This window comes from Lepidochelys olivacea (genome assembly GCF_965140295.1).
Source record: "Lepidochelys olivacea isolate rLepOli2 genome assembly, chromosome: 10".
In the NCBI taxonomy this organism is placed as follows: domain Eukaryota; kingdom Metazoa; phylum Chordata; order Testudines; family Cheloniidae; genus Lepidochelys; species Lepidochelys olivacea.
Genome location: NC_140420.1, coordinates 59,816,785 through 59,837,637, shown reverse-complemented (window position 1 = coordinate 59,837,637; position 20,853 = coordinate 59,816,785). Strand labels below are relative to the sequence as shown.

The following is a 20,853-nucleotide window of genomic DNA, read 5'->3' as shown; positions in this document are numbered from 1 at the left end:
TTATATGTAAGGTCAGGTCTTGAGCCGACCACAGGCCCTGGGTCTGAAAGTTCCCCACATGGGCCCCCCAACCCAGGTCCGATGCATCAGACACCAGCTCCAATGACGGGCCCTGTCGCTCAACGGGACCCCTTGGAGCAGGTTGTTTGGGGCAGGCCACCACCGTAGGAAAGTGATCAGAGTCCAGCACGGTGAGGACCTTGTCCATCCTGTCTGTGGCCTGGGAGAACTTCAAGCCCAACCAGAACTGGAGGGGCCTCATCTTGAGTCTGGCATGACGGACCACATACGTGCACTCTGATATGTGACCCAAAAGTTGCAGGCAAACCCTGGTGGTTGTCACAGGAACCTTGTGACTGAGTCGATGAGACCTTTCAGGGTCTTGAATCTGTCCGGCGTGAGAGAGGCCCTGGCCGACACTGCATCCAGACGCGCCCTGATAAACTCTATGCATTGGACCGGGACTAACGTGGACTTGGTGTTGTTTACCAACAGGCCCAAGGCGATGCAAGTGGATAGGAGGAGCGCCATGTGATCCCTCACCTGCGACTGGGAGGTGCCCTTGACCAACCAATCGTCCACATAGGGAAATATCTGGATGCCCCCGCCGTCTGAGGTAGGCTGCTACCACCTACATGCATTTTGTAAATACCCTGGGGGCAGTGGACAGAGCAAACGGGAGGACCATGAATTGGTAATGATCCTGTCCCACCACGAAATGGAAGAAGCGCCTGTTCCCCTTGAACACGTGGATGTGGAAGTACGCATCCTGTAGATCGAGGGCAGCGTACCAGTCCCCGGGATCCAGGGAGGGGAAGATGGAGGCCAGGGAGACCATGCGGAACTTGAGCTTCACCATGTACTGGTTCAGCCCGCGGAGGTCCAGGATAGGCCTGAGCCTCCCTTTGGCCTTCAGGATAAGAAAATAATGGGAGTAATACCCCTTGCCCATGAACTTCTCAGGTACCACCTCTATCACTCCTAGTCCTAGAAGCCACCCCACCTCCTGCTCGAGCAGAGCTTCGAGCGAGAGGACCCCACAAGAGGGATGGGGGCAGGGAGCGGTTGGGCAAAAAGGAAGTAAACTGGAGGGTGCAACCCTGGGAGATAGTGTTGAGGCCCCATCAGTCCGAGGTTAACCGTGAGATTAGGGGAGGAAAGCACACAACCGGTTGGAGAAGGGAAGCTTTATTGGGGGTGGATCCCTGATGAGGACTGGTGGGGTGCCCCCGAGCGTCCCATCAAAAATGCCTTTTCCCTGCCTGCTTGCCCTTGGAGGACCCAGGCTGGGGGGCAGCCCGAGATGGCCTCTGAGGGCGTCTCCTATAGTCCTGCTGCTGCTTATGAGTGGCCTCATACTTCAGGAGGGCGGTCTGGGTGGGACTCTGCTGCGTCTTGAACTTAGGTTTTGCTGGAGCCGGGACATAGAGGCCCAGAATCTGGAGGGTCTTGAGGGAGTCTTTCACACCATGCAGCCTCGTATCTGTTTCCTCCACAAACAGAGCTTTCTTGTCAAATGGGAGATCCTGCATGGAAGACTGCGCCTCACTGGACAGCCCAGAGAGCAGGAGCCATGACACCCGTCTCATAGACACCACGGAGGCCATTGATCATATGGTCATGTCCACAGCATCCGAGGCTGCCTACAGGGACGCCCTAGCGGCCACTGCCCCTTCCTCCACTAGCGCCTTGAACTCCTTCCTATCGCGCTTCTGGAGGGAGTCCTCAAACTAGGGCAGGGAGCCCCACAGACTGAATTCGTACCGGCCCAGGAGAGCCTGATGGTTTGCCACTTGTAACTGGGAGCTTTGAAGATGAATAAATCCTCCTTCCAAAAGAGTCCAGTCTCCAGGAGTCTTTGTTTTCTGGAGTTGGGGCTGGCTGACCCTGCCGTTCCCTGTGGTTGACTGACTCAACCATGAGGGAGTTGGATGCCCGGGTGGGTATACAAGTACTCATGTCCTTTAGTGGGTACAAAACTACTTGCGTTCTGCCTTTTTAGAGATGGGGGCTAACGAGGCCGGTGTTTGCTACAGGGAGTTTGAAATCTTAGCCACCCCTTCATGGAGAGGCAAGGCCAACCTACCTGGTGCTGATGGGGACAACACGTTAAACAGGGAGTCTGAGGGCGCCTCCATCTCCTCTGCCTGGAGGTGGAGGCTTGCTGCCTTTTAAAGTTCTTGGTGGGCCCTGAAGTCCTCCTGCAGGACAGAGGGGGGCGGGGCTGCAATTGCCTCCTCCGGGCGGGGTTAAGAGGCCGGTGCAGTGCTCTGGGTGTCGGCCAGCACCAGAGGGTTCACCACCTGATTGGACTACGGGCATGGTGCCAAGGACATATGTCCCACCGACTCCTTTCTCAGGGGTCTGGAGAGGCAGGCCGGATGGTGCTTCTGATGCTCCAGCCACAACACTCGGTGCCACTGCACTTGCTGTGGCGCCAGCGGGGCTGGCTGTTTGGGTTGGCTGGCCTGGCCCATTGAAGGACAGCTATAAATAGAGACCAGGCTGGCATAAGATCTGCTACTGTCTATGGACCGGGAGGAGTGGTGATGCCGGGATCTACGATGACCACAGGACTGCAATCTCAAAGTGGAGGACCGGTACTGACGGTAACAGCTGCTCCGCGAACGGCCTCAATGGGCAGACCCGAGACAGCGAGATGCCAGCAATAGATGCTCGGGGCTGCGATGTCTTGGCAGAAACTTGGAGCAGGAATCTGCGCGGGAACAACTTTGATGACTGTGCTGTGACCGACTGCGGTACTCTCTCCGAGATGAGGACTGATGGCGACGTCCGCTGCGGTCCCGCCAATATTCGCTCCTTGAGGACCAGCGGTGCCACGAGTCCCGGCCGGACAGAACCCAGCCAGACAGTCTGGTTGGCATCAAGGACGATCCACCTGGACTCTTCCCCGAGTGATCGCTGGGCAGTGATCGGCGTTGGGAACGTTCCCTCGACCGAGACGGAGGCGACTGCAGAGACCCCAGCAGCGGCTTGCTTCTGGAGCACAGAGCCAACATCGGCGGCGCTCCAGGTACCGGCATGGACATAATGTCCCAGGCCGCCTGGAGGGCTTCAGGCATGAATGGCATCTGGACATCTGGAGAGGTCTGTTCTGAAGGGGCCAGGCTACTCCACTCAACGTGAGTCGGAGGCCTGGGGCCTGCTGGGGATCGAGGACTGCCCCACATAGGCCTAGCCTCTTTCCCAGACTTCCCTCGATGCCACTGCGAAGGAGTCTTCCTGGCCCTCTTGGCATGCCCTGTGGACCAGGAGCAGTGCTGACTGGTCGATGGCACCGGAGGGTCGCTGCATACTGACGCCGCGGTGCTGGGTACCAGTTCAGAGTGGAGTGCTGGGGTCGGTACCAACTCCATCAGGATGGCCCGGAGCCTAATGTCCCTTTCTCTTTTGGTCCGAGGCTTAAACGACTTGCAAATCTTGCACCTTTCACTGATATGGGTTTCTCCCAAGCAGCGCAAACAGTCTGCGTGTGGGTTGCTTCTTGGCATAGAACGCCTACAAGAGCCTCACGACTTAAACCCCAGGGTGCAGGACATGCCCCAGCCCTGGCTCACTGACTAACTAAACAGCTAACTAACTACACGTACTAATGCTGAATGAACAAACAGTTCAGAGGACAAGCTACAGGAAAGCTGGAGCAAAGCAGTTCCGACACACCTTCACTGGTGGCAAGAAGGAACTGAGGGTGGGCGGAGCACGCAGCTCCCCTTATACCATGCCAGCCAGGGTTCAAGGGGAGCACTCCCCCCCTACGGGTACTGTTAGGGGAAAAACTTCCTGCATCAGTGCAAGTGGTGAGCACGCACACCTATTGAAGAATACACATGAGCAATCACTCGAAGAACTCCTCTTATAGACATTCCTCGGAGGGGATCTGTCCTTACACCCATGAGAATGCTCGTAATCTCATGGGGAACCCTAGAGTCCTTGGGTTTCGGGGTTAAAGGCTCCGCTTCAAGGCATGTGCTTGGAGGGGTATTGCTTGTCGGTTGAGGCTGATGTACAGGGAGTCTCCCAGTCCCGGATCCTGCAGGGCCTCCTCTAACAGGAACTTTCTCAAATTCTGGGTGTAAAGGATCAACAAATACTGCACTTTGCAGAGATATGTACCTCACCCAAACAGCATAGGCACTACTGATGCTCATCACTGATGGAGAAAGAGTGAGGGCAGGAGACACAATCCTTGAATCCCAGACCTCTGGGCATAGTCCAGGAACCAGGGAGGATTTCCCCTGCTCAGGGAGAGAAAACTACTCTATACTAACCACAAACTACTTTAGTGAAGATATTGCCGGCTGCAATAGTGCCATGCGAACGTCTGTTCTCAATTTCAGGTGACGTGAACAAAAAGCAAGCAGCATTATCTCCTGCAAATGTAAACAAACTTATTTGTCTGAGAGATTGGCTGAACAAGAAATAGGACTGAATGGACTTGTAGGCTCTAAAGTTTTACATTGTTTTATTTTTGAATGCAGTTATTTTTTGTACATAATTCTACATTTGTAAGTTCAACTTTCATGATAAAGACTGCACTACAGTACTTGTATTAGGTGAATTGAAAAATACTATTCATTTTGTTTTTTTACAGTGTAAATACTTGTAATCATACTAAATATAAATATAAAGTGAGCACTGTACACTTTGTATTCTATGTTGTAACTGAAATCAATATATTTGAAAATGTAGAAAACATCCAAAATATTTAAATAAATGGTATTCTATTATTAATAATGCAAATAATCATGATTAATTTTTTTTGACAGCCCTACTACTTACAGACATTTTTAACTTTAGAGTGAAGGAGGATGTGATTCTGACTCAGGCCATGTGGTGGTAAGGGGGCACTGGAGAGGCATTGACCCACAGTGCTTCTTATACACTTGGTCAGGAATACAAGGAGAGCTGCTGTGTGCATGCTGGTTAATGGACACTGCTTTGAAGAAATTCTGGACTTGGGCGTGTGGTGCGCATGCGTATCCATGTGTGGAATACACATAGGGACCATCACTTGAAGAAGAACTATTTGTGACCAAACTTTGATTTTTATAAATTTAGCAAAGTAAAGTTTACATTTTTCTTCCTAGGAAATAAGCATCAAATACTGTATTTTTTTCATTTTATGAAGTGCCCTTCATCATATAACAAATTAACTGCCCCACAGAAAAATTCCAAATACATTATGGAATTTTATCTCCCCAAGTCAGTATTTTTAAGTTATTGAAAAGCCAACACATGCTACTACTGCTGGAGAAAGTTAAACTCTATGTCACTCTTTTCTCCTGATAGAAGTACTATAGTACAGTACTTGCCATTCACATGAAGCTCTCAGGGTATCCCTCAGTTGCCCATTGACAAAAAGTGCTTTGATTGTTTTGCAAGGACATAGAAATTTCTTTCCCCTCTTGTAACCCTCAAGTTTCCCCTCAAGTAACCCTCTTGGTTACTGTTCCAATGTTAAATATTTGTTTTTCCTTAGATGAGTATTACCTTCTATACACAAATGGATTCTCCACAGGGATGGAAATACTGTGTAAGCCATATATACAATATTTTCATGTTAATATCTTTGAGTACATATATATTTTTCTCCAAATAACTCAGGTCTTTTCAATATGACAATTTTGTTTCCTCTTCTTTTCATAGACGTCAATTTATTTTTCCAAATTCCTGTAATTTAAATCAAACTTTTGTAGACAAATTTATCTTAAGTAAGTCCAATAATAAAAAACAAGCATGATAGCTAGCTAATTAAAGATAGTGGTATCACAATATACCAACTAATAAACTTTTCCAACAGCAAAGTTTATCAGGGTTTCAACTTAAAGTCATACCATTTGCATGAAGCAGACAAAAACAAAAACAATTAAATTCTCTAATTGGATTGTCTGCTCATGGTTTTCTATACTGTGAATAAGCTCAGGCTCCCCTTCAGTAACAAACATATCAAGCCTTTTGGTTGATTGACTTCCCCACTGCTCCTTTTTTGGGGATGCTCTGTTTACTTTAGGCTGTTCGTGGAAAAACTACTATCACCATCAAACACTCACCATGGGTCTGTTTTGCACAGTTCCACTGTTTCTTCATAGTCTTTAACAGCAGCAGTTATAACAAGATATAACAAGTCCACAGTATAGAGAATTGCCTTTCCAGATATTTTATTATTAAAAATATATATATATACACACACACACACACACAGAATTACCAAACTCTCACAAAGTTTATTGTAAGAACATAAGAACGACCCTAATGGGTCCAGCTAGCCCAGCATTCTATCTTCTGACCGTAGCCAATGCCAGATGCCCCAGAGGGAATGAATAGAACAGATAATCATCAAGTGATCCATCCCCTGTAGACCCATTCCCAGCTTCTGGCAAAACAAAGGTAGGGACACAATCCCTGACCATCCTGGCTAATAGCCATTGATGGTCTCATCTTCCATGAATATATCTAGTTCTTTTTTGAACCCTGTTATGTTCTTGACCTTCACAACATTCTCTGGGAAAGAGTTCCACAGATTGACTGTGTGCTGTGGGAAGAAATACTTCCGTATCGCGAGTCTTGTAATATTTGGTGTTTTTCTTGAAGCTCCAGATATTGGAATCATCCAATTAAGTGAGGCCCTCAGCTTTCATTAAAAATAGTTTCTAGTACTTATGGTTGATGAAAAAAAACTTGAAAATGTAGACCCCAAACACTCCAAGAACAGAAAGGCAAGCAAAAACAACTCAACATTTATTATTCGTCAAAATCATGATTAAGTCTCATGTTTTTTGGAGTCTGGTGCACGATTTTGGAATGCTGGAGATTGACAGTACTGTTTATATTTAAGTAGCACCAAGAGAACTTGATAATCTAAGCTAGCATCCTTACTTGTGAGTTGGCTGGTCTTGAGCTTCTTCAGTCACAGCAAGACTATTGTTCCTAACTGAGAGATTAACAAGGCCCAGGCTGCTAAACCAATGTATTATTTAAACCCTTGCCATTCCCGGCTAATACCACATTGTCAGGCAATGGAATTTCCTCACAGGGACCAGTTTGGGTAGTGTTGACCCAGCAGAGTTCCTGTTCAAACTTCCAAGTAGCAGCATATCCTGTTCCAGTATATTGAAACAGGAATAATGTGTATGTATAGGCACTTGGTCATTAAATTTCAAAACAATTAAAATATTTCTCAACTCACTAATTTTGAGATGAAATCAAAGAAGAACAGATGATAGCTTTTGGAATCTGCAACTAAATGTTTAAAGAAACTGAAAGGCTTTGTACAAACAAATTAATTACCTGGAAAGTAAAATTATTCACAAAGACAAATATTGTTGCAAATATTTACTCAAAAAAGTAATATTTACAGCAGTGTTTTAATAGCTATTCAAAACATTTAACAGTCATTAAAAACAAAACTGAAAGAGTCAAATGCACATAGTAAAGGATTCAAATGGAGCATTTTAATGAAGTTTTGTTAATATTTCAAAGCAAGCTACTGTTAATCATATTATGCATTCCTATACCTAGCTGCTAACTACATAGCAAACCCCTCCCCCCCAAAAACAAAAAAACCCACCCCAAAATCATTTCAGCAGCCATCTTCTTGTATATAAGTTAGACTACAAAAAGTCCTAAAATCATATTATACATCTCTGCTTTATATGCCCTTGAGTCTTTTTTGTAACAGTTAGCAAGCAGCAGCTACAAAATGGCAGAATACATGCCTGTCTGTTTCCAGTTCATTTTTTAAAAACAGTTTCTGCATTAAACCGTACTTTGGTTTCATTTGAAGACCATTCATATGGGTCTATCACTAATAAAAAATTAAAACAACTGTAATGGTCTAACAGCTACAGTACTTTGAGCAGTATTGCCCTACTTTATACAACTAGTACGTCAGGTAAATCTGCACAGCTTGCACACTGAGAAATCTCACACATATGTATATATATTGTAATTTCCACTTTCACTGAAAGTTTAAGGTAAGCTTACAACCTGGCAAGATTACACCTGTACAGAGGTGCATAGATTCATTTAGTTCTGTTTACATGCTTTGACAGACAGGAATGTGACATCAAATCCAAAGTAGGTTTCTATTTATCCAAACTGTCAGTAGGCGAATGCACCATTGTTGTGAGCATGCTCTATTTCAGCAGTCGATTTACTTAATCCTTGTGATTCTAAGATTTCCACATGGAGACTATCTTCACACACAATAATCTCAATCTTTTCCTCTTGAGTAACAAACCACTTTATTGTAGGCAAAATCGTGAAAATGAATTTTTTTCCATTTTCAAGTGCCAGACTAGTAAGACATATCCTCTTCCTATCTCTTGAAGATATATGCCAATGTGCTATTCTTTGTAATATTTTGTTACTAAACTGCTTTCTTCATATACAACATCTACCCTTTTATTTTTCTATCTTAATACTCTGAATCAGCATCAATAAGCATACCCATCACGAATGGTCCATGGTGTTCTTACCATAATTTATACAGCATACTACTTTATACTGAATAAAGTTAGTTTAATTTCAGCTTGCTTCATTCTCATCTGTCTGGTTTACAGTTGTCTCCATTCTGCTAGGACCGCTTCCTTTAGGAATGTCATCTGTTTGTTCAGAAACTAGTTCAGCTTTCTTTGATGAAGGTGCAACATTACCTTTTTGAAGGATCTCAGTAGCTTCATGCTCAAGTACCTCTGATGGAGTCAAAGGCTCCAAATGAATACTGCCTTGCTCGCTAATGTCAGAACTAACAGATTCAGGTTCATCTCTTTTTCTCAAAAACTGCTCAAAACTAACATCTTCACCCAATGTCAGTTTTAAGTCCTTAGTGTTCAAAGCTGCAAGCCTAGTTTCATCCAAGCTACCTTCTTTAGTCTGGTCATTCAAGATAGCATTTTCTGACCTTTGGCAAATTTTCAACTCAGTTTCATTACAAATGTGTTTTTTTTGTTTCTCCTCTATGACTTGATCATTATTATCTGAAACACAGCATACTGCTGTTTCACATGACGAGTTTCTTGAATAGTTGTCTTGGAGTACTAGACTGGAGTCATTTTCCATATTTGATGATGTACTTTCCTCACTCTTTTCAACTGATGAGCCATTGTTAGTTGGATTTCCATTGCATTCTTTTTTTGTTTCCTCTGAAGAGTCATTTGCTTGTTTGCTGGAAAAAAAATATCCACTTATTTCTCAGCCATCATAAAAAAATGTTTTAACATATGGGTCTACTCTGCAAAGTGACTAAAAATGTCACTGTAGAATTCCATACTTGTCATCTCTTACTGACCTTCATATCAAGTAGAAAGTGCCCCCACAACTGCTAGCCCTGCAAACCCAGGCTCGCATCTAACAGCTGAGTTCTTTCCTTCCTTCAAATCATCGCCAGTAATAAAGATCTTTCAGGCCAAATTAGGCCCTTAGCTATACCTGTGCAACACAACGTTTTTTCAAATTATACCCTCAGTGACACCTATCATCACATAATCTAAACTGGACTGATGCAGGTATAACTGATTGGAATTTAGTAAATAATTCTGTAGATGATGCAAAAGAAATAGAATCCAGTTCACTCCATTTTAGTCTGATTGGCTCTGCAGTGTTAATAGGAATACAAAGCAATAAAAACTTGTTTTTGTCATTAAAGTAGGTGCTTTGAATTCACACAGGGAGCAGACCTACTGACCAGAAAAGGTGGCATTTTTACATCACTTTTCACAGTAAAACTTCTTTTAATTCAAAATATAAGGTACTGAATTATCTAAGCCAAGTCAAGGAAAACCTTTCCATAGAAGTCTGTTTAGCTATTGATGCTAAAGGGACAATACTGGAACAAGAACAAATGGATATAAACTGGTCACAAACTAATTCAGGATGGGAATTAAAAGACGGTTTTTAACCATCAGACATTCTGGAACAGCTTCCAATAGGAAAGTGGGGGCAAGCAACTAAATTAGTTTTAAGAGAACAGGACAAATTTATGAATGCTATTGTACAATAGGGTTGCTTGTGATCGGGGGGTGGGGGGAGCAGGGATGAACAGCTGCAGGGTTCACTTCTGGTTTACGCGTTATGATCCTAAAAGTTCATGCTTCAGGGTTTCAGCCAGCCACTAGCAGGGGCCATGAAGGTATTCCCTCTCAAAGTATTCTGGGAGGTTTTGCGTTTTTTTTCGTCTCCTTCCTCTGAAGTATCAGGAATGGCTGCTGATGGAAATGGAACATTGGGTGAGGTGGGCCTGGGCTTTAAGGTGGCACCAAGCATTATCTTTGTCTGGTGCTCGGATGGCTGATTCTTGCTCATATGCTCAGGGTCTAACTGATCGCCATACGTAGGGTTGGGATGGAATTTCCTGCCCAAGACAGATCAGCAATGATCTTGGGTTTTTTTCACTTTCCTCTGCAGAGTGAGAGTGTGGGTAACTTGCCAGACCTCTTGCCAGGATTATCTGGGTATATCTCATTTAATCATTTCCCTGCCATTGCAGGGGCCTCAACCATTGGTGCACCTTGACTGCCCCTATTCTCTGCTTGGAGCACATAATATTTTAGTCTCTTATGGGTCTTATTTAGGCTCATTATTTAGGCTTATTTATGGGCTCATTTCCATTGTTGGGTTTAATGTGTGAGTGCTAGATGGTGTTGGTGGCCTGTGGTATACAGGAGGATAGAACAGATGATCTAGTGGTCCCTTCTGTCCTTAAAACTCTAGGACTCCATAATAAAATCCAAGCCATAACATAGGAAAGTGTTATTTACAAAGTAGATATTGGCTGCACCTTGTATTATTGTATCTTTTTTAAAAATCACATGCACTGCTCTAAAATAGCCAGGGAAATCAATATTCCCCAAATAAAAACGGAATTGCATACTTAGAATTCAACACATACATACAAACCTCTCAAATACTCAGAGAAGATGAGATTTTTTTTTTTTTTTTTTTTTAAAGTCTAATCCCTAAATTTATCTGGTCATATTTTTGGTTCTGATAGTTGATGATTCAAGTAGGGGACAGTTCTGATCATTGCTTCCCATTTGTTATAGGAACACCAACATACATCATATACTTGCAGGGAGGGAATTCTGGTCTCCATTAAGAGGTTTAGTTTGCTGAAAAAGTTTTATTTAATTCCTAGCACCCCAAAAGAAAACTAAAATCTGAAAAAAGCCCAGACTGCCAGAAACTTTGAATGTGATGGACAGATTAAAAAGGAAGATGAAGGAACTACCGTTAGACTATTTTCAAGCTTAATTTGTATTTAAAAGGCTACCATTCATTACTCCCAATTTAGCTTTTAAAAATCTAAAACTTAAATTGAAAACAATTCCTGAACTCTGATATATGGCCATGAGATGTGTGAGGGAGAATAAGAGGGATTTTTGGGGGGTGTGGGGTGAGAAGGGGATTCTGGTTAAAAGCTGCAGAATTATTCTAGCCCAGGTATTACTTATTTCAAAACTGAGAAGTTGCTCTGCTTCCAAGTTTTACTTTCACTTAAGAAGCTAAACCAAGAATATTTATTAAAAAAACAAAAGCAAAGTGAACTTTCTTGTGCAGGATATAAAACTGATAAGAATTCAGCAACCAAAAGATATTTATCCAGACACTAGAAGCAGCAGAGCCAATTGTTACATAAGCAACCCGACACTGCCATACCAATGTGTTTCACTCATACTCTGGAGGGATTCATTCAAGGGCTAAGAAGCCACCCATTAAAACCCTTCTTCTACTGAAATTGCCAATTAAGGTTAAATTTATATTTCATTTTATTAAAATGCACCGTAACATGTTTAAATCTCTACATAAAACATTAACATACAATTTTTGCTTCTTGTTTAAGAGTCTTCAAGGAAAGGACCTTCTCCCAAAACAAATTCCTACCCCACCCCAACTCTTCAAGGAAAGATTTGAGAAAAGAGGTTTGCATGAGCTAGTGGATGCAACATGTTCCAGAGTTAAGGACTCTGCATTCACAATACCATATCATCTGTATCTTGATGCTTAAAATCTAGGGTTTCTTAGCATGATTGCTCCAGTTGACCTTGACCACGCTGCTGGAACAAGGAAAGAAAGATGGTCTCAGATAATCAAGACTTAAGTCATGTACAGGTTTACAGATTGAAGTCAATCCTATAATTGTATTCACAAGTTAAATGAAAGCTATGACAGTTCCTGGGGAAATGGTGTAATATATTTGCTATAGCTAATACTGCCTAACAAGCTAGCACCCTCATTCTGGACCAGCTATAGCTACAAAGTGATGAAAAAAGATGCTCCATACTGATCCACCTGGGATTCCAAGAGCACACAGGAGCAGAAGAACATGTCCAAAGTGAGAACCTCTTAAAATGTGAATATACCCTCAATAAATGGGCAAGAACCATCATCCCAAGCCCTTAAAAACTCACATATCCCTCAAGCATCAAATTCTCCACCTTTTCCAGACTGAACCCCTATGAATTTGCTTTCATCCAAGCTCAATTTTGGCCAGGCACTGGAAGGCAGACTATGCATCACTTAATACTGATGAAGAAATAGATACAGCTGTGTGCCATCAGCACACTGACAAATTTATATATCTTACCACTACTTTATTTATACATGTTGAATTGAAAGGTGTAAGATTAAAAATAATTTTGCAAATTCACTCAAAAAGACGTCTTGCAGCAAAGAAATTTAGTTACCCAAAACAAATGGTGACCTCTCAGATAAAAAGGCATTCAATGCCTCTAAACCAATACCATTTACCCCGATCAAGGACTGTAGATGAGTCAAGAAAACCCAGTGATTTGTGACAAATTAAGACATCGAGTCAAAAATACTATTTGGTATTGAGAAATAAATATGCAATTTGTTGGTAAGGCTGTGGCTGAAAAAGAGTAGCTTTCTGTCTGATATTTCAGGGAATGAAACACCAACACACTCCTGTGAAATATTCCTGTAAACTAACTATTTTGACAAATGGGCATGTAAAGAAACATCTAACTGTAGATGTGAGGAAAAAAGAGGAAAAACTGCAATTTTCCAGAGAGAAGGAAGGTTTTGAGTAAATACAGTTAGCCAGCTGGCTACCGTACAATGAAAATAAGTATTCACTTCCTGGAGTTGTATGCTTGCATAACCATTCATGTCAAGATGAGAATACCAAGAACACAGTATGGTAATGAGCAAGCTGACACGTGGCCCTAAAGTAGCCAGTCTTGACAGTAAAGGAATCCAAAATCAGGGGCTGACATAAGTTAAAGAGACACTGAGAATATAAGACTAACAGCTTAGAGAAATAGAGTTATAGAACTCTAGAAATTTGAAGTGTTGTTGCTGTTATTTTTTTAAATCTCTCTTGTAATTTTAAGGATTTGGCTCTAGCTAGGGGAGACGAGGGAATCAACTCTACATATACTTGCTTTTTGAAACATTTATGAGTTCATTTGATCTTCTCTTTGTTTTATTTAGGACATTTGGGGATTTTTGATTTTCTGGGAAGATTCCTATAGTCTGTCCCAAGGAAAGGTAAACAACCCTCTTGTTTGAGAGAAGAGATATAACAAGGGAATGGGTTTTATGGTCATGCTTGAGTTCTCACTCAAAAGCCCGACAATGGAGCCAGGAGCGATTGGCTGGATTGTGAAACATGGGAAAAGACTAGACCATTGATGAGTCTGAGAGAACAAGGTGACTTGAGCAATGGTATCAAGGGCTGCTGATGAAACTAAAAAGGATCAATATGGAGTCAATATGGACCACTGCCAATTGCCAGGAGGATACTGTCTACAAACAAAACTAGTCAATGCTATGTTATATATTGGCCTAAAATCAAACAGTTCAACAAAATTTGGAGGATTAAAAAATGATTGATACCAGAGGTGCCTTGTCCCAGTTTTCAATATTTTAAAAATCTACTACCATAGTGGTGGTTTTCATCATCATGTTGAGATCTGTGCACTAGGAACTAGACTGAAACAATCAACTCATTTCCTCTAGGCCACTGAACTATTTTCAGACTTGAACAGCTGTGTCATTACAAAGCAGAAATTTGCAACAAATACAAATAGGGAGGCAGGGAGAAGCTACTAAATATGATACACAATTGTCTACGGTACCAAGATTAGAATGATTTACTACTGTCCTGGGCTGGATTTGAACCAGTGATCTAGCAAAGGAGAGACTTTGTAGTCATTGCTAAACCTGAGCCATTCAGTTCCCATTATTAAGCAAGCATTTTAAGTGAAAGTAAAATGTCAGAGTATCAGACATACCTCAGAAGTGGTCTCTGGTATGACCAGAGGAGGGAAAAGCAAGAGAGAACATTTTATGGGTGGAAATGTAACTGTCAGGCTTTTGTATTAAGCTTACAGTACATACAGTCTTTAAAAAAAAAGACATTACATATGTGTATCAATGTAGAATAATATAATGAAGGTAGAAATTTGTGGCATACAACTTTTAAGGACTACTTCAGGACCATGGTTTTGTAAATTAATAACTGTAATAGGCCACTTCAGGATGATAATTTTGGTGTAATAATTCACATTTTATACAAATTGAACTTTTCCAACAACCTTTTGCCCAAAACAAAATGTACATTATTTCACAACTCATGCCAAATTTTACTGATTCACGGATTTCTATGCAACCAGTCTGAATTAATGTTAGCAATATGTGTGTATTGCTGTATGTTACAATTAATTACCCAACAAGTTCACATATATTGCTTTACAAAAAATCTTCAAATTTTGAAGAGTATCTTTTCACAAGTGTGAAAATATGTTTTTCAGAAGCCATACCAATGTTTTTAAAAACATTTACTTAATTACAGTGCATGTTCCCCAATTTTACCCCTCTATTTTTCTCCTGAAAATACCTTTACTATCCATATTAATTAACATAATAAATAATCCTTCTTTTCAGTATTTTGTACGTCTTTTGGTGCAATTATTTTTTGAATGTTGACTGTATGTTTACAAATATTAAGACTTTAAAACTTGTAACAAATACACAAATTTTGGAGCCCAACAGCCCAAGTTCCATGTCTTGTTGAGGAAATACACACCTGCTATTTAAAAATTACTTTCTATCATGAAAAAATTAACAGTATACAAATACTAGTCAAAATATTTTCTCCCAATTACCTGAGAAACAACACAGCACATGTGTTATTTTACCTACTTGAATTTCAAGAGATGCAGCTGTTCCTTATATTTACCTTTCAAAAGCTGATGTTTCTGTTTTTCCTTCAGGCAAACTAGGTCTTGAATTTTTCTGTAATAATTAATGATATTTTTTTATTTTACAGCCATGACCAACTGATTATACTGCAATGCAGCAGAAAGAATTTTACACTGCTATTTCCCCAGATCCGCAAGTTAGTAGGGATCCAGTAGATAGCTTGGTACAGACCCTTGCAACCAGTCTTCCAAGTTAAGAAAAAGTAGATCACATTTTAGCACACGTTTCTGTGACCCTTATTCATATAAGTAGACCCACTCACACCTCACTTGAGTAGGGTCTGCAGAACTGAGTCCCCACAGTTGTTCATTTGGAGGAAGAATATCAGGACTGAACTACAGATTTGTTGACATCAGTGGAAACAAAAGTGAAGTTAATGCAATTTAAAGTATTACACAGGACTTCCTGGACAGTATCTATTGGAGATGTATTAGATAAGGAAGACTGACATACAAATTTGTCTCAGAAAAAACTGTAAGGCTCTGGTTGTAAGTGCTTAGTGTGGTAACTTTATAGGAGAACAAATTGTCCATGATCATATCTTAATAGGATAAGGGATTTTTCAGCACTGGAAGGCACAATAAAAACGAGCTAATTCTTTCATGTATAAAATAACTAATTGTAAAAAAGTAAAAAAAGAGTGCTCCAATGATGGTATTTCGAAATGGCCAAAGTAGTTTAATAAAAGTATCTGCCATAATGCAGACCCATAAGCCCATGCAAAGCCCCATTGAGGTCAATGAAGGGTCAGGGCCTAAAATGATAAAATTAGGCAATTTAATTCATAATGGTCACTGTTCAAAATTATAAATGGATTTTGAATTTAAAATGAAAAATTGTTAATGTGTAATGTTCAGAAAAGTATCCTAAATTTCTATTATTTGTATTGAGATTTTTTTTAGTCAAATCATTTTTTCTTTTTTGTTTTTGTATTGTATACTACTTATATCTATATTTTGCAGTGTAACATACAGTACATATGGGGATCTGTTTACTCTGCTACAGTGAGACCAAATTCTACAGCAAACATCTTCAAATTCCATGGCTGTTCTAAATAGCCTTCATTCTGATCCCTTCACTCATATAAAAAAACAAAACAAAACCACACAATGATGGCTCATACTCACTGACCTAAAATTATTTCCAACAAAGATTATCTTCAACTATGGATTTTTCACTATGTCCTGTAGGTGACTTGGCTCCACTCTCCATGCCTCGGATCCCATGATGATGTACAGCTGGCCTGCTACAGAACCTCCTTCCCCACCCATGCCTACCTAGAAAGGGGTGAGCTTATAGATAACTTCCGCAACTCATCTCTCTATAATGTTCTCAAGGCAACCTAACTGGCCAGCCTATGCTTTTGGTTCCCCCAGATACAGGCTGTAAATTAGACTCCAGCTCTGGTCTCTGACCCAGTTATCTAATATTATCAAACAGAGCAGAAAGCATGCACTATCACCCAGTTAACTCCTCCTGACAGGGAAAAACTAGAGAGCAAAATACAGCTGCAGTCAGATCCAGGCAGAGCAGGTATATGGAACAAAATGTCGAGCACCTGGCTGCAGCAAAATTTAAAACATTTCATGCCACTGGGGAAAAATAACCAATTACACAGCTATAGAATCAGAATCCAAGAGGCCCTGACGAAGCTGAAGGGGCAGGTCATATTTCTGAGGGCTGCTTCAGGATCCCTGCAAACCTCAAAGAAATGGTCTGCACTTTGTTCATTTTTTCAGTGTAATGCATCTTCTGCAATCTTCACCTGGAAGTTGAAGCTAGACAATCAGACTGGAAATAAGGTGCAAATTTTTAACAGTGAAGGTAACCACTGGAACAATTAACCAAGGGTCATGGTGGATTCTCCATCACTGGCACTTTTAAAATCTAGAACAGATGTTTTTCTAAAAATATATGCTCTATGAATTAATTTGGGGAAGTTCTATGGCCTGTACTATCCAGGAGGTCAGACTAGATGATCACAGAGGTCCATTCTGGCATTGGAATCTATGAAAAAAATCATAAGGGCTAGAAATTTAATTTTTTTTTTTTAATGAAAGCAGAGGTCCTAGAGCACATTTCTGCAGGGCAATTGGGTGAATTCCACAGCAAATTCCACGCTGCTGAATCCTGGAATACATGAGGCCCCATTATACACATGTAAAATACATTCTTAATATTCTGTATCAACAATATTTAATGAAAACATACAAAGAAAAAACTGGAGAACCTTAAGAGAGGCACATTTCTGTCCCCAAACCCAGTATATCCACTACGGTTCTGCAGGAAACAAGTGTTAATTATAAACCGGGTCTGTGCCAGATCCTAGGCCTTTCCCTCCACCCACTGGCAGAGTGGGGTTTCCGTAACTGCAGATTCTCTTTTCTGAAGAGTCTCAACAAGATAGACAGGAGAACAATGTCCATTATTCCACCAAGTATGCCCATTACTCTGCAAATCCCAACCCACAGGAGAAAGTTCTGCAGGGTGTTAAGGGAGTGAGAGTGGGTGGAATGAGAATCTATATGTGATAGACTCCAACTACCCCCTTCCACACAGAGCAGGGGAGATATGTGAGCAGATCTGAGAAAAGCAGTCTAGACTAGCAAAGGAATGATTGAAGTTTATTTGTTGTTGTTGTTTTTAAACAACATTTTTAGTTTTAACTATGACAAAGAGTGCAATTTTTTTTTTAAAAAGTCACTTTCTCACTTCCATTAAGTCTATGCAGTATACATAGGGCAACTAACAATGGCTTCATTAGATTGGCATTTCAGTCCAATCAGTATTTGAATGCCAACTGGAAGTTTCTAGATATAGCAAATTTAAAGGACATTGAGTAGAGGGACATTTTAGTTATGTCATTTGAAAACAGATGACAATGCAGGACAAGGCTTGATTCTTCAAAACAAATGCATCTCCTGGACATACTAGTCTTATTATACAGCAGTACGTACATATGTATTTAAGTAGCATCTTCCCAGTTGGTTAACCATTATAGACATTATAATAAAATATTACCTCAGACTTTGAAATCTCCACCAGAGAGAGAGAAGTTGCCTTTAACCTAGTGAATAATGAATTAAGATTCAGAGTTTTCATACTGTACTATTAATATTAAAAATAAAGATGAAAATAGGACAAATATTATACTTACAGTAAGAAAAATACCATAGCAACTTGAAATTTATTTTTATTGTTCAAATGGATCTGAGCTGGCTTAAAATCTATTTCATATTTTAACATCTCAAAACATTTATTGTATACACGTAGTAAGTTGTACACAAATTTGTTTCGTGTGACCCTTTCCCATTTATTTCATTGATGGAAAAAAGGAAAGTAATAATCTCACAAAACTTCAAGAAATACTGTTCTGCTAATAGTTGCTGTAAGTCTATTTGATGATAGATGATGCATCTTTCCCACAAATCAGTCAACCTCTCAAACTATGACCGAATCACTGTTTTAACCAAATAAATTCCTAAGATTTATATATAAAAGTAGCTATATTTTACAAAGTTAGAACATGTTTCTCTTATACAGCTACACAGTGAAATTAAACAGAAACATTCCTACAACAAAACTGTTGCGTATGTCTTTCTTAAATTGTATAATTTATTGCATCCAATAGCTAAGAATAAAGGGTTTTTTTGGAATGTTGTAAAATGTTGAAATTGACCTTCAACTATCACTTAGAGGATAGTCTTCCCCAAAAATATCTTCACAAGTACAATCCATACATTAGACAGCTATAAATTATTTAAATTTATTGACTTCTAAAACCACATTAATTAAACAGCTTATCACAACATCACCCTGATTGATTTTCTGTGCTTATATGAGAAAATGCTACTGCAGAGATAGCAAGTAGTACATATGTCCGACAAAACCTTGTTAAGTCATCAGTTTTAATATAAAATCTAACCTTTCAAAGGCTTTTTGTTTTAGAAATTGCTTGTGGCTATATCTTCTTTGTTGATGCTGCATTAAAGTCAATTTTAATCAGCTGACATATGGTGCTGTTTCTATCAGACCCAAGTAGTAATGTTATTAATCATGAATTAAATTATTCATGACCTCAGTGAGGCTTAATGACTGCTTCCACAATGTGCAATATAACTTGCATAAGAAACAGTAATTTAAATTTTATGAAAAACAGATAACACCAGAACTAAGCCTAATGTCATCCAGCCTAATTGCTGTTCTACTATTGACTAATCCAAGAAAAAACAATGTTAATAAACACCATTTCAATAATCTTTAAACATTCTCTATGGACATATCATAAAACTTATGTTTATTAATAACACCACCTTGGTAAGTATTAATAATGACTTTGCTAGTGTTATGTAGACCCATTTATGATTATTTATTACATCCTGATTTATGATATAGAATGATATATATATTCAATGGGACCAAAGATCATACTGTTTTTTGTAGCACTTAGCATTATATTAATGTAAAACTAATTAACAATGAGAAAAACAGAGTAAATCAAGTGTTAAGATTGTGTACAATAAATGACGCACTAAAACCACTCTTTTCAGTTAGGGAATTTGAATACTCTGAAGTATTTAATCGTGAGTAAGAACACCAATAAAAAATGAAGTGGCATCCACTTAGGAAGGAACAATCAGTTGCACACACAAAAAATGGGAAGTGACTGCCTAGAAAGGAGTACTGCAGAAAGGGATCTGGAGGTTAAAGTGGATCACAAGCTAAATACCAGTCAACAGTGTAAAGAAAAAAACTGTTGCAAAAAAGAAACATCATTCTAGGATGTATTAGCAGGAGTGTTGTAAGCAAGACACGAGAAGTAATTCTTCCGCTCTACTTCACACTGATTAGGTCTCAACTGGAAGATTGTGTCCAGTCTGCACACCACATTTCAGGAAAGATGTGGACAAACTGGAGAAAGTCCAGAGAAGAGCAACAAAAATGATTAAAGGTATAGAAAACATAACCTATGAGGGAAGATTGAAAAAGCTGGGTTTGTTTAATCTGGAGAAGAGAAGATAGAGGGGATATGATAACAGTTTTCAAGTACATAAAAGGCTGCCACAAGGACGAGGGAGATCAGTTGTTCTTGTTAATCTCTGAAGATAGGACAAGAAGCAATGGGCTTAAATTGCAGCAAAAACGCTTTGGGATGGATATTAGGAAAAACTTCCTGTCAGGATAGTTAAACACTGGAATAAATTGCTTAGGGAGGTTAAAAATCTCCAATGATGGAGATTCTATAAGAGCAGCTTAGACAAACACCTGTCAAGGATGGTCTAGATTAGTGGTTCTCAAAGCTGGTCCGCCGCTTGTTTAGGGAAAGCCCCCGGAGGGCCGGACTGGTTTATTTACTCGCCGCGTCTGCAGGTCCGGCCGATCGCGGCTCCCACTGGCTGCGGTTTGCCGCTCCAGGCCAATGGGGGCTGCAGAAAGGGCGGCCAGCACGCCCCTTGGCCCACGCCACTTCCCGCAGCCCTCATTGGCCTGGACTGGCAAACCGCGGCCACTGGGAGCCGCGATCGGCCGAACCTGCAGACGCGGCTGGTAAACAAACCGGTCCGGCCCGCCGGGGGCTTTCCCTGTACAAGCGGCAGACCGGATTTG

General features: G+C 40.6%; 1 protein-coding gene across 8 annotated transcripts in view; it reads right to left on the bottom strand.

Annotated features, from left to right (window-relative positions):
- Positions 1-7,450: 7,450 nt before the first annotated feature.
- The window catches only part of ZNF280D (zinc finger protein 280D), an 80,826-nt gene continuing 67,423 nt past the window's right edge, over positions 7,451-20,853 (bottom strand). For 6 of the 8 annotated variants that reach the window (XM_084640567.1, XM_084640571.1, XM_084640568.1 and 3 more), the window contains 3 exons: positions 18,268-18,313; positions 15,224-15,279; positions 7,451-9,187 (listed from right to left, as the gene is read on the bottom strand). In XM_084640567.1, the coding sequence (XP_084496693.1) occupies positions 8,548-9,187; positions 15,224-15,279; positions 18,268-18,313 (742 nt within the window). In that variant the 3' untranslated portion in view covers positions 7,451-8,547. Of the gene's footprint in view, positions 9,188-11,999; positions 12,075-15,223; positions 15,280-18,267; positions 18,314-20,853 lie in introns of all 8 variants that reach the window. The other 2 variants (XM_084640573.1, XM_084640574.1) reach the window with 2 other exon arrangements.